This window comes from Ziziphus jujuba, chromosome 5, assembly GCF_031755915.1.
Source record: "Ziziphus jujuba cultivar Dongzao chromosome 5, ASM3175591v1".
Classification (NCBI taxonomy): Eukaryota; Viridiplantae; Streptophyta; class Magnoliopsida; order Rosales; family Rhamnaceae; genus Ziziphus; species Ziziphus jujuba.
This window is the reverse complement of record NC_083383.1, coordinates 1,306,900-1,322,051: the sequence shown is the minus strand read 5'-3', so window position 1 is coordinate 1,322,051 and position 15,152 is coordinate 1,306,900. Positions and strand designations below refer to the sequence as shown.

General features: G+C 36.5%; 3 protein-coding genes across 10 annotated transcripts; 2 read left to right on the top strand and 1 right to left on the bottom strand.

The window, feature by feature from the left end:
* The first annotated feature begins 454 nt into the window (after window positions 1-454).
* On the top strand, window positions 455-5,643 carry LOC107419805 (alcohol dehydrogenase-like 7). Of its 8 annotated transcripts, XM_048476370.2 has the most exons (11): window positions 490-894; window positions 1,049-1,137; window positions 1,259-1,395; window positions 1,487-1,533; window positions 2,002-2,327; window positions 2,605-2,687; window positions 2,794-2,869; window positions 3,078-3,142; window positions 4,295-4,390; window positions 4,770-4,934; window positions 5,088-5,643. In XM_048476370.2, exons 1-11 carry the CDS (start codon window positions 803-805, stop codon window positions 5,202-5,204), a joined length of 1,293 nt encoding a protein of 430 aa, XP_048332327.1. In that variant the 5' UTR covers window positions 490-802; the 3' UTR covers window positions 5,205-5,643. The 8 variants fall into 8 exon arrangements, 6 of the variants coding, with proteins under 6 accessions (XP_048332328.1, XP_048332329.1, XP_048332330.1 ...); XR_009639129.1 differs by lacking the exon at window positions 5,088-5,643 and having other exon boundaries at window positions 455-894; window positions 3,279-4,390; window positions 4,770-4,822; XR_007241700.2 differs by lacking the exon at window positions 5,088-5,643 and having other exon boundaries at window positions 455-894; window positions 3,279-4,385; window positions 4,770-4,813.
* Window positions 5,644-7,247: 1,604 nt separating this feature from the next.
* Window positions 7,248-10,163, top strand: LOC107419804 (alcohol dehydrogenase-like 7). Its single transcript, XM_016028617.4, has 10 exons — window positions 7,248-7,530; window positions 7,679-7,815; window positions 7,943-7,989; window positions 8,106-8,431; window positions 8,537-8,619; window positions 8,729-8,804; window positions 9,109-9,173; window positions 9,264-9,359; window positions 9,454-9,618; window positions 9,802-10,163. Exons 1-10 carry the CDS (start codon window positions 7,479-7,481, stop codon window positions 9,922-9,924), a joined length of 1,170 nt encoding a protein of 389 aa, XP_015884103.3. The 5' UTR covers window positions 7,248-7,478; the 3' UTR covers window positions 9,925-10,163.
* LOC107419807 (neutral ceramidase 2) lies at window positions 10,093-15,098 on the bottom strand. The gene is made up of 9 exons (XM_025074627.3): window positions 13,275-15,098; window positions 12,959-13,167; window positions 12,559-12,858; window positions 12,169-12,424; window positions 11,803-12,061; window positions 11,572-11,697; window positions 11,292-11,355; window positions 10,776-10,945; window positions 10,093-10,646 (listed from the first exon to the last, which is right to left on the bottom strand). Exons 1-9 carry the CDS (start codon window positions 13,595-13,597, stop codon window positions 10,095-10,097), a joined length of 2,259 nt encoding a protein of 752 aa, XP_024930395.3. The 5' UTR covers window positions 13,598-15,098; the 3' UTR covers window positions 10,093-10,094.
* Window positions 15,099-15,152: the final 54 nt, after the last annotated feature.

Sequence of the window (15,152 nt, the reverse complement as noted above, 5' to 3'; positions counted from 1 at the left end):
TTATTAGGAAATTTGGTTATATGGGTTGATTACAAATGAGGGGGTCAACCCTTTATGTAGAGGGCTTGACATGTATAACGAGAATACAATATTCTTGATGATATACACATGGCAAGATCCTAGATAGGTTCTAGATAATTTTCTTAGATATTTATGTAGACTATTATAAAAAGCTACCTTACTACATAATCTTACAATATTCTACAATTTTTGTTACTACATAAGTCTAGGTTGTTCTCCAATGTTCTAGGACCTTCCTAAGCCTAGGTCATTCTCTATGGTTTCAGAACCTTTCGGACCTATCTTGAATTCTCTTGATCTCTTGAAAACCCTCATGAAAAGTGTAGAATTTTCCATCTAGGCTTCGAGAAAACATTTCTTTATGCACGGTTCATGACATCGAGCTCCATATTTTCTATATCAATAAATAAAACAACACCCTTTCCAAACCGCCTCTACCTTTTTTTAACTATTTTGCTATCGTGCTTGGTATTTCACCTTGGCAGCTTATCTATCTAGTTATGGGAATTTTTTGATTGATATTGAAATAAGGGAATTTGAATTCAGATTAATCATTATCTGAAAAGAGCCAACATTTTTTTTTTTTTCAACATAGAATCCTTGTGCTATTCTAGGGAATAAATCATAAAGTTGTAGACCATTGACCAATTTTCTATCAACTCGTGTAAAGACTGCTAGAGAGATGTCATGGTGATATGATAGACGTTGATGGCTAGAGAGACTAGAGAGAGGTGAAGAAAAGTCCAATAATTCTGCAAACGTCATCAGATATCCCAGCAACATGTTTCTGATAATAAGGAAGCGGGAGCCGCTCCGACAATCCCCATCTCGGAAGTCGAAAAGCACTAGCCAAACGATTTATCAAATATCTATGTGTGTATATATATATATATATATTAATTAATTAAAGTAAAACACAAATTTTAGTTATTGTGTATTACATATCTAATCACCAAATAATATTAAAAATCCTTGTCGTTTTTTTTACTCACTCGTTCACGGACATACGGTCAAACCACCACCTAAGCTATTCAAGCAGAGCAGTGTTGAATCGTTTGCTAACTATGGAAGAGAAATCGTCAAGTAAAACCCAAGGGAAGGCTATCCGATGCAAAGGTATATATCTATTGGAGTTGTTCTTGGAATTTATATACCATTATTTCCAGTTTTTGTTGGGAGTTTTCTGTCTAATTCGTTTTGTTTAAAATTTCAATGTGTTGTGTTGCGCTAAACGTAGCTGCGGTTTGCCGGAAGCCAGGGGAGGCTCTAGTGATAGAGGAGATCATGGTGGCACCGCCGATGCCTGGTGAAGTTCGCGTTAGAATTATATGTACCTCCCTCTGTCACAGTGATATCACTTTCTGGAAGATGAAGGTGGGACATTTTTCTTTCGACAAACCACTTTTTAATATTTTTATATTCAATATTTGTGACTTATTAATCTTATATGTTCTAATGTTTAAAGGATCCTCCCGCAATATTTCCAACAATTTTCGGTCACGAAGCCGTTGGGTAATATATCAAATCTTGTCTATTTGATTATTGCTTGTTTGTTTATTTTATTTTATTTTATTCTGAAGGCCATATTTGAAGCTATATGCTTTTAGCAGTGGATGAACTATCACCCTACTTCTTTTTACCCCCAGCGAGTAAATGAAATTTTTGATCGGCAAAAACAAAGCTTTAATATTTTTGACCAAATATAATTCACCAAAAGCTCAACCAAAAGAAAATCCATCCTCCCTTTCAGGAACAATTATGCTTTGCATATGATTATATCTAGCAAAAATACGTTGGAATTTTTGAAAAATATTTTCGTTAACTGAAAGTTAAATTACATATTTCCACTATCTTTAGTTCACAGGGAAAAAATATTCCCAAAAAAATGGTAAAGTTGGTGAAAAAAGTGAATGGTTTGGATATTGATAACAGATTATGGTTGTGAGAGCTGACATGAGTCTCAAACAATATAATGCACAGAGTTGTGGAGAGTGTAGGGGAGGATGTAGATGAAGTGAGTGAAGGAGATGTTGTCATCCCAACATTCATGTCAGTTTGTGGAGAATGCGCAGATTGTATATCCAAGAAGAGCAATCTCTGTTCAAAATACCCTTTCAAGATCTGTCCGTGGATGCCTAGATATGAGACAAGCAGATTCACTGATCTTAAAGGCCAAGTTCTTTACCATTTTATCTTCGTGTCAAGTTTTAGTGAATATACAGTCGTAGACGTTTGTAATGTTACCAAAATTGACCCTGCAGTCCCTCCAAATAGGGCATGCCTCCTCAGTTGTGGAATATCAACAGGTAAAATTGCTTTATTTTTTTGTCTTTGGATATGAATAGGTTTTAATTGGTATTATCTATGCATTCTTCATGTAGAAGTGCATATGAACATGCATGAGTCTTAGAATGTGAGATGTAAGGAATGGGCATGAGTTGATTTTGCTTGTATAAGTTCAGCTAATATTTCGGAGGAGTTGGGGTTCTGAATATACTTGTGCTCTTTTAGTAATATGAAATATGTCTGATTGAAAAATTCATACAATGCAGTGACATTGTTTATTGCTACTTGGACTTTTAGGGTTCGGTGCAGCTTGGAAAACAGCGGAAGTGGAGAAAGGATCAACAGTGGCTATATTTGGGCTCGGGTCAATTGGATTAGCTGTATGAACCAATTGAATCTGTTACGAATTCTTTTATCTATTGTCCTTGCATTCATCTTTGATAGGCTGTAGAAGAAGGCTCATACATCAGTTGACTGGTGTTCCAGGTTGCGGAGGGAGCAAGACTATGTGGAGCTGCTAGGATTATAGGTGTGGATATCAACCCAAATAAATTTGAATTTGGTAAGTTCTTTCTGACTGGTGCAAGATCTTACCTTTTTAGACCACAGAGAATCTTTCTAAGTTATCTGAATGTCCCTTTTTGTGTTATAAGGTATATGCTACAGGCGACTGTTCCATCTAGCTGCATGAAAAATCTTGTGTTGTCATGATATTTTATGTGGTATTGTGTTACTTCTAAGCCAGTTTATTATTGCCTCCTTCACCACAGGAAAGAAATTTGGAGTTACAGACTTTGTGAATGCTGCGAACTGTGGGAGTAAATCTGTCAGCCAGGTTGTTTTGATCTACTATACATTTAATAGCGTTGAGGCAATGTCAATTGGTTTTATATTTTTTTTCCATTTTAGATGCGTACTTTTACTAATTATCAAGTTTTTTTTTTTTTTCTTTTGGTGGCTTGATCTTTTAGCCAAGATGGATCTATCAGATTATGGTTGATCCTTATCAATTTGAGGGATATGGTGTGTCGTTGTATCTCTGTATCATATGACATGTGGTATTCAACTTGATACATCAGGAAAGAGTAATTTTAAGCTACATGCTACCAGCTTGATAATGGCTGCGAGCTGAAGCATGAAAAATGCTTTTTCTTCTCTAAGATTTTTCACCCACTTGCTTTATGTTTGATTCAGCCCAGTGGTGAAGCCACACCTAGGTTTGACGGGGCCATGGCCCCCTGCCTTTTTAATTTTTAATTTTTAATTTTTGCCACATATTTTATTATATTTTAGATTTATTTTCGTATTTTACATATTTGGCCCCCTATATTTTATCAGCTTTCTTTATCAATTAAATATTACTATAAAAGAGTTTGGAATTATCTATTAATTATCATTAAAACTGTTGAAATAATGAATTAGTTGTATAAAAAATATAAATTGGTTTGTTATTCAAATATAGGTAACTAATCATGTATATGATAATTTCTCATTCTAAATTAAGTAATTTTTATAGCGTATGAGAATATGAATGTTTTGCCATGAATTGACAAGTAAAAAGCTTTACTTCTTTGCACTTGATTGCTAGTATATGGTTTTTATGGTCTTTTTCTTTTCAAACATATTTTATTTATATTCAATAAAATTAAGTAATTTAATTTATGCTTGTTTCATTTATTTTCAAAGAATGTATATTAAATAAATGTGTATGTTTATTTTATTTTTTAAAATAGTTTGATAATAAATATGAATTTTATATAAACAATAATTTAACTTCCAGCCCCTCCACCCTAACATTCCTTGCTCCGCCCCTGATACAGCCCCTTGGTGACTGGTACTTCAAGAGACCAAAGGGTGTATCCTTCCTTTTTTCCTCATATTTGCTTTTGTGGAAGAAGATTTGTTTCAAGTGGCGCTGGAACAAAGTAAAGATGCTCATACATTCTATTTTTTTACCAATTCTTATACAAGTTTTCTTGTTTGGCAGGTGATCAATGAGATGTCTGGTGGGGGTGCAGACTATTGTTTTGAATGTGTTGGATTAGCATCCTTGGTGCATGAAGCTTATGCTTGTTGTCGTAAGGTCTCTCTCTCATACAAAATGATGCTGGTGCATCATTGACAAGTCTTTAATTTGTGATTTGACATTATTGAGATTTATATTCTGTTTGGTGAACTTGACTGCTTTAATATATTTATGAATGTTATTGGTGTAAACTGCCAGAGAAGAATGGTAGAAATATACCTAGCAAATCTTTCAAAAAGTTCACATAAGCTTGCGGTAGCAATTTTGTTGACAAATCCAAGGATAAAGTTGTCAAATTTTTGTTTAAAATGTTCTTGTCCGCTATGATTTATATATTCTCAAGAATGCATGCACATACACAGGCCCTAACTATTGAATCCTGTATATATGCATCATCATGAGTTAACACAGGATGAATCATTCTTCAAAACTTCAGGGTTGGGGTAAAACAATTGTTGTAGGAGTGGACAAGCCGGGGTCAAAATTGAGCCTTAGCTCCTTTGAAGTCCTGCACAGCGGGAAAAAACTCATGGGCTCCTTATTTGGTGGACTTAAAGCTAAAACCGACATTCCAATCCTCCTTGCACGCTACATGAACAAGGTGATTGAGAAATTATTATGCCACGATCTTCTAAGAATAATTAGCTTGTAATATAGACCTTGTGGCCACATTACCTGAACAAGGTTGGTGTATTGTGGTTTCCTATAACCTCTCGGTAAATTTTTATTTCTAATAAAAATTTTGGGCACGCAGGAATTGCAGCTGGATGAGTTCGTTACGCATGAGCTTCAGTTTGAAGACATAAACAAAGCTTTTGATTTACTGATTGAAGGAGAATGCCTCAGATGCGTAATCTGGATGCAGAAATGAACCACCTTCTTAGCTTAAAACATGCTTTGTAGTATTAAATCATCATCACTATAAAATGGCTTGCACCATACCAAATTGCAGCATCTCTACCATTGCAAATGTGCCTAATTTTGCTATGTTTTATTGTTGCAACTTTTGGGGGATAAAATAACAGCATATCAGAAGTGATTCCCATTTGTGATCATCATCTGTTAACTGCTTAGGTTAGGAAATATTCTTGATGGCCCGTTGATATATTGAAAGCCTACATGCAGAGGAATTTCAGCGATGGTCGCACAAATAGTTGTTGAAATGCCTCAGGGGCTAAAAATTGAATATGGTGAGGAACCATTCATCCAACATACCTTGTCCCGAAATCTAACTTTTGGTTTTCTGCTTATGACTGAGGTTCTCGTCTTTTTCAATATATATAAAATATCTATCTTTATTTTTCTTTTCACTAATTTTACTTTTTCATTCTGCCTTTTCTTTCAAGTATATAATAAATTTAAATACATGCTCATATCATATAGATATGTTCAGTTGGGATTTGAACTTATATTTCATACTATTAAACATATTTTTTCATTTTTATAGAGTATCATAAAATAATAATTTTTGAATACTGGGCTTATTGTCATCTATTTCTTTTTCTCTCATTTTCAATTACAAAAAGCTCAAATCCATCTCGGCTCTCCCAAAGAGGTCTTGCAAAGATCACTAATTTTTGGGCATTAAAAAAATTTTATCAGTCACAAATACGTCTCAGCTCTCCCAAATAGGTCTGGCAAACATCACTAATTTTTGGGCATTAAAACAATTTTAACAGCCACAAGTACATGATATCCATGGCGGTTATAAAATATTGAGTTACATCATTGCCGATTCTCCTCCAAATGGTGCTACAATTTACGTAGTCTTATTAGTTGGAAATGCTTGTTAAAATCGACCAAAAGAAACCTATGCACTTAGTATTCTATTTCTATGACATAATTATTAGGTTAATCGGTGCCATTGGTCCAATTATATGCCTTTTACATTCATATTTTTGAAGGCGTCAGAAAAAAAAAAAAAAAAAATTCATGCAGAGCAGAAATATTAGGCAATAATCTCTCTCCAGCAAGTCTTCTGGTAAACAAGAGACAATCAAAGTTTAAACAGACAATTAATTGCCTTCTATTTTTGTCAAGATACCACTAGCTGTACATACTCACACCCATTAATTTAATCCTTATTTTGGTTTTTGTAAATATGTATAGATTAATTTCAAAGTATCATAAACAGAATTTGATTTTTTACAGACCATTGTCCATTTTATGTCTCTCCATTAACCACTAATCCAGTATGACAGACTGGTTTCAAAAGATGTGATTTAGATCGGAGATGAGACAAAAAGTTTGGAGATAAGAGACAAGACAAGGAAGAGGACAGAGAACTGAGAGGAGTGGTGGTGGGGTGGTGAAATGACATTTTCATACAAATACAAAGTTTGTGCTATGACAATTTATCTAGAACGTCAAAAAAAAAGGATTGTGCTATGACAAATTTACAACCTAATTCATAAACTATATATTATGTTAAGTGACCGAATGATTATTATTTATTATGGTCCTCGTTTGGTGAGAAGTCAGACTCAGCAGATAGACGGAGTAAGGAGGAATTAGTACTTATTGGCTTGGGAAATTCTTTAACTTTGAAATATATCATTTTGTAAATTGTTCCTATTTTGAACCAAGAAAAACAAATTGTTTGTGGGATTGCCGTGTCAAAGACAGCTAGGTCCTCCTTTTTCATTTGAAAGCACCATGATGCTCCTCATTATTTTAATATGTGAAAGCTTATATTTATATTTTTGTCTATATTTTTAATAGAAATTTATATTTATATTATAAATTAATTGTATCATCTTTTAAATCTAATACATAGAAAACCATGAGATTTTTTTGTCTTTTTTTTTTTTTTTATTTAAAAAAAAGGTGAATTTTGAAGTGGGTAGGGAAGGAAACCTGAACGTACCCGCTCCACTATTATTCCACATCGTGGTGGCAAATGGCTTTTCACGAATAGACAAAAACGGATAACAAAAGGCAGTTGACCTTGCTGGCTGCTTTTTATTTTTTCCCCAAAAAAAAAAACAAAATGGTTGTTACAAACATATTGGTTTGAAAAGTTTCCTCACAAAATTCATTTGACTTTAGTTTCATTGCAACTCCTCCTACCCGCTGTTGCGACTTTCCACCAACAACACAGACTAACAAAAGCGATCAGAGTGAAAGACCGTGTCTCTTGTTGGCCATGGAAGAGAAATTATCTAGTAAAGCTGGAGCGAAGCCTATTCGATGCAGAGGTAAATCTTCCAAGTCGTTTTTGGTAAAAAAAAAAAAAAAACGTAGAAATAAAAGTTCTGTTATGAGTCGCATGTATCGAGTAAAGTTTATTGCTTTGTAGACTATGAAAACTATCGGCTTAACGTTTAGGCGTAATGTAATTTGCAGCTGCGGTGAGTCGCAAACCCGGGGAACCTCTTTTGATCGAAGAGATCATCGTGGCACCCCCGATGCCCCGTGAAGCTCGGATTCGAATTATCTGCACCTCTCTCTGTTACAGTGATATCACTTTCTGGAGAATGAAGGTTCATTGTTTTAGTTTTCACTATTTTTTGCGCCGACAGCATGTCTTTTTCGAACTGAGCTTTTATAACTTCACTTATATTGGTTTTTGAATCATGGAAATTTTGTTGTTTCTTTTTGTGTTTAAAGGAATTTCCTGGAGTTTTTCCTAGAATTCTTGGTCATGAAGCAATAGGGTAAATCAACAGTTATCCTGGATGTCACTATCTGATTTCCTGCACAAAGTTTTTATTGTGTTTTTTGGACCGGTTCCAAATGGTATTTCATATATACACATTTATTTTTTTTGTAGGGTTGTAGAGAGTGTAGGAGAGGATGTGACTGAGTTAATTGAAGGAGATATTGTGATCCCAACCTTCATGCCAGATTGTAGAGAATGCATGGATTGCAAATCGGAGAAGAGCAATCTGTGTTCGAATTTCCCCTTCAAGGTCAGCCCATGGATGCCTAGATATGAGAGCAGCAGATTCAAAGACCTCAACGGAGAGACTCTTTACCATTTTCTGTCAGTCTCAAGTTTTAGCGAGTATACAGTGGTGGACGTAGCCTATCTCACAAAAATCGACCCCGGTTTCCCACCGAACAGGGCATGCCTCCTAAGCTGCGGAGTATCAACAGGTAGCATGGTTGAATATGTTGCGTTGACTCTCAGTGAGGGTCAAAGTCTTCATTGGTTTAAATTAGTTATTCATTGATACATTTTAACCACAACTTGGCTTTTAGGAGTTGGCGCTGCTTGGAAAACTGCAAATGTGGAGGCTGGATCAACTGTAGCCATATTTGGTCTGGGGTCAATTGGATTGGCTGTATGACTTTGGATACTTAGAAACTAGTATATGTTGCTTTATTTTTATTCTTCCTCTGCTTTTACTATTGGGCTTGGCGGCCAATGTTGAAATGGTTCGTTTTCTGAAGGTTGCTGAGGGAGCCAGACTATGTGGAGCTACCAGAATCATCGGCGTAGATGTGAACCCAGATAAGTTTGAAATTGGTTAGTGGGTTTTTTACGTGGTGTAGTACGTGTTTTCGTTTGTTCAGTCAGTAAACAGCTTTCAGCTCACATAAAGCGTATATGTCAGAGTTTCCTTCCCGTAGGAAGAGCTTAAAAAGTGATTGATGAAAAGTAATTCTTGTTTGGAGTTTTATTTATATAGATTCAGTCATGGACACACTTGATAATTATAAAGGTTTGAAAAAAAAAAAAAAAAGTAGTTGTCTAATCAATACAGTTAACAATGAGTGTTGTTTTTAAGGATTCTGGGTGCTTTCCTGCCATTCTCTTGACCTTTTCACAGGAAAAAAGTTTGGAGTCACAGACTTTGTTAGTGCGGTAAACAATGGTGGCAAACCAGTGAGCCAGGTTTTCCTCTTCAAACTTATTAATAAAGAAGTGGCTATGCTTTTTGTTGCTTCTCTTATTAATACTTTGAAATTGCTTTATCACGAGCAGGTGATCACTGAGATGACTGGTGGTGGCGCAGACTATTGCTTTGAGTGCGTGGGACAAGCAGCGTTGGTTCAAGAAGCCTATGCTTGCTGCAGAAAGGTTTAAGTCACTCTCCATTTCACACACATAGCTAGGACCAAGTCCATCTCCAAAATGCCTTTTGAAAAGTGTATAATTTTCTGTTGATCCTTAGGGTTGGGGAAAAACAATTGTGCTAGGTGTGGACAAGCCAGGGTCACAGGTGGCTCTTCCTTCCAATGCCATCCTTCAAAGTGGGAAAATCCTTATTGGATCTTTATTTGGAGGACTCAAACCTAAATCTGATATTCCTGTCCTCCTCAAACGTTACACAAACAAGGTGAATTACCAGTTATTCTGCTAGCTATACTGTTTTGCTTATGGGAACTACTTACCATTACTGCTAAATTGGTGTTTGTAGTGACTGTGTTAGCTATTTTGTAGAAGCATGATATATTGAAAATATGCTCAGAATATTTATTGATTAATAAGATTCCTAAACGGGTTTAGTTCTTAATACCAGGAACTACACTTGGATGAGTTTGTGACACATGAGGTCGGATTTGAAGACATCAACAAAGCTTTTGATTTACTCATCGAAGGGCAGTGTCTAAGATGTGTGATCTGGATGAACAAAAATGAATAAGCTGCACTTTCTTGTGACATACAGTTCTTATCTCTCAAATGTGCCTCCATTGTTATTCCTATGCATTTGTCTTTTAGGTAAAAATACCAAATATTTTAGACATTGGAAATACTGGATGGATTCTTATTTTTGGTATAAGGAGACAGAGTGTACAAAATGTTGATACTGCTTTATGACACTGTAAATGCGCTAGATGCGCCAGTAAAGTAAATATTGGGGGAGTCGCTCGTTTCCTTTGATGATCCGAAGTGCCTTAGCCTGTAGACCCCAGGAGTAGCCTCCTTTGGTATTTCCCATTCTATGTTTGCTGTTCCATAATAGCTCACATTATCCAATTTATACTTGAAGTACAAGCTGAAATCGTCGTCATCATAAACTGGGATCCACTGTTTCCCTTGTAGCATCTCTACCACTGCATATGTTCCTTCTGTCAAGAGATCGTATCTTGGGTTTGCACTCCAAAATGTTGCACTTGGTCTTTCACCCTTTTTGAAAGAGCCGCCTATTCGTTGTTTTATATCTTCCTTCATATCGCCAAATTGTTTTCCCGGGGGAGGTGAATCTCCAGAAGGATCTGTGAGGAGCCTAAGTTGTACAGGGTCAAGATCTGGCGGTGAGGGACCTTTTGTTATGTTTTCTCCTTTTGCCATTGCATTTGCTAATTTCTTAAATTCTTGGATATATGCTGATAATGTATGAGGACCATAGAGAGTTGAAGAAGCCTGCATATCATGCGCCAAGAAAAATCAGATAAAATACAGTCAAGCCCAGGTTTTCTTTTCAAGGTCAAACCTCTCTTATATATGTCCCAAAAATAGAATAAATTTGGTTTATGATCAGTAGTTGTGCACCTCATATCGTTGCTGTGAGTACTCCTCAAAAGTGGCAACATATTGTGAATAGGCATTTGTTAGGCCAGCTATTACAATGTGGATGTCATCACCAAATTCACCGTTGCCATTACTTATCAATATCTCTTTAACTACCTCTCTCAGTCGCCGTCCCGCCATTGTGGTGAATTCTGCGAGGTTCAATGATGAAAAGCATGCTTTTTGGCATTTTAAGCTTGGAATCCAGTAAGAATAACTAAGCACATGCAAGTGAACGGGTAAAGCATTTTGAATCGTTGAAGATTTTGTTGGAGAAAAAATACAAGAAGAATTTTGAATTTTTTATTTTTTATTTTTTTTTTTAAATTTTTGGGGAAGAGAATTAGCTTAGTTGATTGCTTGTCTTGAGGACTTTGTTAAGATTAAGTCAACTACCTAGAGTCTTTAAGCCCATGTATCAATAACCCACTGGGGTGTAAGAAAATATGAAGCATTGGAATGCTAAATTAAAAGAAGAAAATGCCAAACGAAGCAAACCTCCAGGTACTGAAAGTATGATCAGTTTTCCCAGCCTAAGCATTTGAATTGGAAGAATTGCCGGCTGCATTAAATTTCCACAGACGAAGCACTATGAGTAATAAGAAGTTCTCATTCTTCCTAGATTTCACCAATTGCATTCATATTGCGTCTGCTAATTCATGCTGGTGTTGTGCTTTCTAAGGAATGCTTGTGAAGTTAAAAAAGTAGAATAGCTGCGTAGATCGATGTAGATTTTCTTCACAGGAAAATAACACCAGTGGGGGTGTTTGTTACTTACTGCCCATGCGTAGGGAAAGAACATTTCGCCAGTGTCCAGCAGAACAGGCTTTGGCAGTTGGCAGTCCAGTTGATACTGGCTTGGTACCTGTAGCATATCCCTCAACTTTATCCATCGCTCGGCTATCTGATAGTCAACATTAGATTTAGATTGGTAACACTAAACACAGAAGGAGATTGAGATTGAGAAACAGAAAAAGTAGGAGATTGAAATAGATTGCTGAATGCTGACCTCTTTATCACCTTGTTGAAAAGTAGGGGCACCGGGTCCGTCCGTGGTCCCAGCAGCAAAACCCGGTCCAAGGGCTGCAGGACAAGTTTTGACTATCTTGTTTCCCTCCAACTCAACTTCAATATCCGTAATATTTACATACACGTGGCGGTAATCGATCTTCCCGCTCAACTGCTCTGCAGCCGACATGAACAGATCAACAGCTTTTTTAAACTGCCTCTCCCCTATAATCTTCGTGCTTAGAATCTCATATGGGTACCTATTCCACAAAATCACTTTTATCTCCCATGTACAAGAGAAAATAAACAAGCCCATTTAACTGAAAAAGGTTATCTATAAGGCTATAAATAAATCAAAATAAAATACCCGGGTCCACGGCCCAAGCAAAGCTGGTTGTCGCCGTGGCATGAGGAGTGATTGAAATCACAAGGTTTTCCACTGTCGGTGCAAAATGCTCCTAGCACATTTGGGGTCACATCTCCAACATTTGATTGGCAAAAAGCTCCCACGAATAATGACCCATCGTTCTTCCTCACTTTAAACCCTCGGCTGGTTGTATTACTGCAAAGATTTCCTCCCGTAGCTCTGATTGCCTGCGCTTTCTCTTGCACTTGTATAATATCTACAGCATATATATATGTATATATGTATATGTATACACAGCAGTGATATGAAATTATATATATATATATATATATATATGTAATCCAACTAGTTTCAAGTAATAATTCTCAAATTAAGTAATGAGCAGTTTACTTGGTGTGGAAGATGAGGTAGAAGGAGGTCTTTGTGTCTGGGTAGAAGCAAACCAGTCCTCGAAGAACCTAGCAGCCGCACCCTTATTGTCTCCACTGATGAGTTTATTGTCTCTGCTCATGGAGGTCCCATGGGTCGCATACCAGCTGAATGCTCCAATGCCCTTCCCGCTTTCACCGTCAACAAATTTTAACAGAGTCATCAGAGTATCAACGTTGCTAGGGTATCGGTCTCTCTCCTCTTGTGGGTTTAGCAGATAAGCACTTGGACTCCGGTTTATTCCAGCATTTGCTACGTCCCCTGTTATATATCGAAATTCATTCATAACCATGACAAAAATTAATACCAGTACTACTACATTATATACACAAGAAAAAGCATATGTAATTAAAACACTCACCTTTGTTGATGAAAATGGATCCTGGTTTGAGGTTTTCATGAGCCTGAACAATGCTCAACTCGATTGCATTAACAATAGCGTCAAATGATTGCTGGACAAAACCCAAAGATGTTATAGAGTAAATCAGATACTGCAAATAACCCCCAGGCCCTGCGTGAGTATGAATGCCGCTGATTGCCACATTTTCTTCTGTATATAAGTTTCCAAACCTTAAAAAAGGAAAAAAATTGCACATATTCATTCATTAACTAAAAACAACGTAACAATCTTGATCAGGCATTTTGTAGAATTTGGTATTGAATGTTTAGGGTTTTACCTTGATTGGAGTCTCTCTATCACTTTCATAGTAACAAGCTGTGAAGCCATTCCTGCGTCAAGATTGACGAAGGCAAACCTGGGACCTTGGGAACTTTCTGCCACGATGAAAGTCCTGGCCCTTAGTCGAAAATGTACACCAGCGGTGTTTTGCTCGATGGTGGCATAGCCCATCATGTTCACCCCAGCTGCAGGACCAGTCATGTCGTAGCTCCCTACTCCAATCAAATACTCGCCATTGATGACTTTCATTCCAAGCCATATTAAACTTAAAGCAAAGATATTGAATGCTAAAACATATGGGTACTGGGTTTTTCTTCTCATCGTTTCTATGTCTAATTGGAAATTCAATTGGCCATAACGTTATATACAGACCTCGATAGCTTGGATTTGTAGGATTCTTTTCGAAAAGAGTTCTTAGTAGGTAGTGACCAAATCCTTCGGTAATTAAGTGGAGTAATAGTTTATTATGTCCATTTGCCAAAGAGGTTTGAGTTGGCATAAGAGCATCTTCACTCGGTAGCTCCGTACTATGTGAAACAAAATCGACAAGGTCTACTCTTGTCCAGTATCCCAAGTAATTTGGTAATTGGTACTCACCGCAAAGTATTCGGTAATTGGTTAGACCGCCAAATAGGTCTTGCAGTTGAAAAATGTTTTTGTCTTCGTACACCATGAAATTTTATAGTTTATATAGAATTATAATTCCTGTTAGGCTGTTATACATTCTGAATTAGCTAGAATTGTCTAATTAGATACTAAATATTCATGATGACCAACATTACATCTTGTGATTGGCCTCCCGCAACACCACCCCCCTCCAAGACACACACACACACACACACACACACAAACAGAAAAATAAAGTAAAAAATAAGTGTGACAAATATGTGACCACAGTTAGTCATGGACTCATGTGGTCATGCGGCCTGGTGGATATTTAGGAATGGATTGAATGGTCCACCCAAGATGGATACTGAAAGGTTTCCAGATAAGATGTCATCTTTCTGTGAATATAAAAGTAGCTAAAATTTATAAATTAATTTGAACTTATCGGGATGTAATCTACACCCAAAATGTTGACCTTTGAAGTTTTAACATTGCTTTAAAAACTGTTCTGCTTTCTGTTCGCTCTGTTTTGCAACTGTAATTTCACTAAAAAGAGAAGAAGGTAAATTGTGTGTGATTGGGGAATTCCCATGAATCTAATATTTAATTGGTACAGGTAATCAAATGCCTCGCTAAATTCCTTGTTACTGTGCCCACACTGTGACTCACAGCCTCGTTGCATTCGCAACTCTTCCATGCGTCACAATCAAACTTTATTTATTTATTAATTTGATTGCAACATTCAAACTTCATTGGTAGGAATTACCGGGAGCAATTTGTCAAGTGCCATATGAAAAAACAGAAAAGTTCGGCATATCCATTAAGTACCTATCCAAATTGATAACTGGGAACCAAATCCAACCCACAAATATGTAACCACGTGTACCCAGCAAAAAAATATGTAACCACGTGTCTTGGGTCCACATGAACCCACAGTATACGACTCTCTAGACGTCCCTAGACGTGGATTACAATAAACACATTAAATAAATGAATTCAATTATAGAAGGTCCATAAACATAAACAAGGCGCGGGTCACTAGTTAATAATTATCATATCTTTATTTAAAGGAATTTCATGATCACAACGCAACCAGTTTTGGCACATAGCAGCCCACGTCCACGTATGCAGAAGTGATAACATTAACTTCTACGAACAATTTGGATTTAATCTTCCCCCTTTAAATATATTATAAACTCTGAAATAAAAAATGAAATTTTTTTTTATTTATAAGAAAAAAGAGGTTCTGGTAAGCATCAATCTTTAAAGC

What these genes read in the sequence shown, in the direction of transcription:
- LOC107419805 (XM_048476370.2), top strand. Translation starts at nt 803, where the DNA reads ATGTTTCTGATAATAAGGAAGCGGGAGCCGCTCCGACAATCCCCATCT. An exon ending in ACGATTTATCAAATATCTAT is followed by an intron (nt 895 to 1,048) that starts GTGTGTATATAT and finishes CCACCACCTAAG; the next exon opens with CTATTCAAGCAGAGCAGTGT. An exon ending in CTTATGCTTGTTGTCGTAAG is followed by an intron (nt 4,391 to 4,769) that starts GTCTCTCTCTCA and finishes TCAAAACTTCAG; the next exon opens with GGTTGGGGTAAAACAATTGT.
- LOC107419804 (XM_016028617.4), top strand. Translation starts at nt 7,479, where the DNA reads ATGGAAGAGAAATTATCTAGTAAAGCTGGAGCGAAGCCTATTCGATGC. An exon ending in GAAGCCTATTCGATGCAGAG is followed by an intron (nt 7,531 to 7,678) that starts GTAAATCTTCCA and finishes TGTAATTTGCAG; the next exon opens with CTGCGGTGAGTCGCAAACCC. An exon ending in TCAAACGTTACACAAACAAG is followed by an intron (nt 9,619 to 9,801) that starts GTGAATTACCAG and finishes TCTTAATACCAG; the next exon opens with GAACTACACTTGGATGAGTT.
- LOC107419807 (XM_025074627.3), bottom strand. Translation starts at nt 13,597, where the DNA reads ATGAGAAGAAAAACCCAGTACCCATATGTTTTAGCATTCAATATCTTT. An exon ending in TACCTCATCTTCCACACCAA is followed by an intron (nt 12,425 to 12,558) that starts GTAAACTGCTCA and finishes TATATGCTGTAG; the next exon opens with ATATTATACAAGTGCAAGAG. An exon ending in TTCAACAAGGTGATAAAGAG is followed by an intron (nt 11,698 to 11,802) that starts GTCAGCATTCAG and finishes GTTGACTATCAG; the next exon opens with ATAGCCGAGCGATGGATAAA.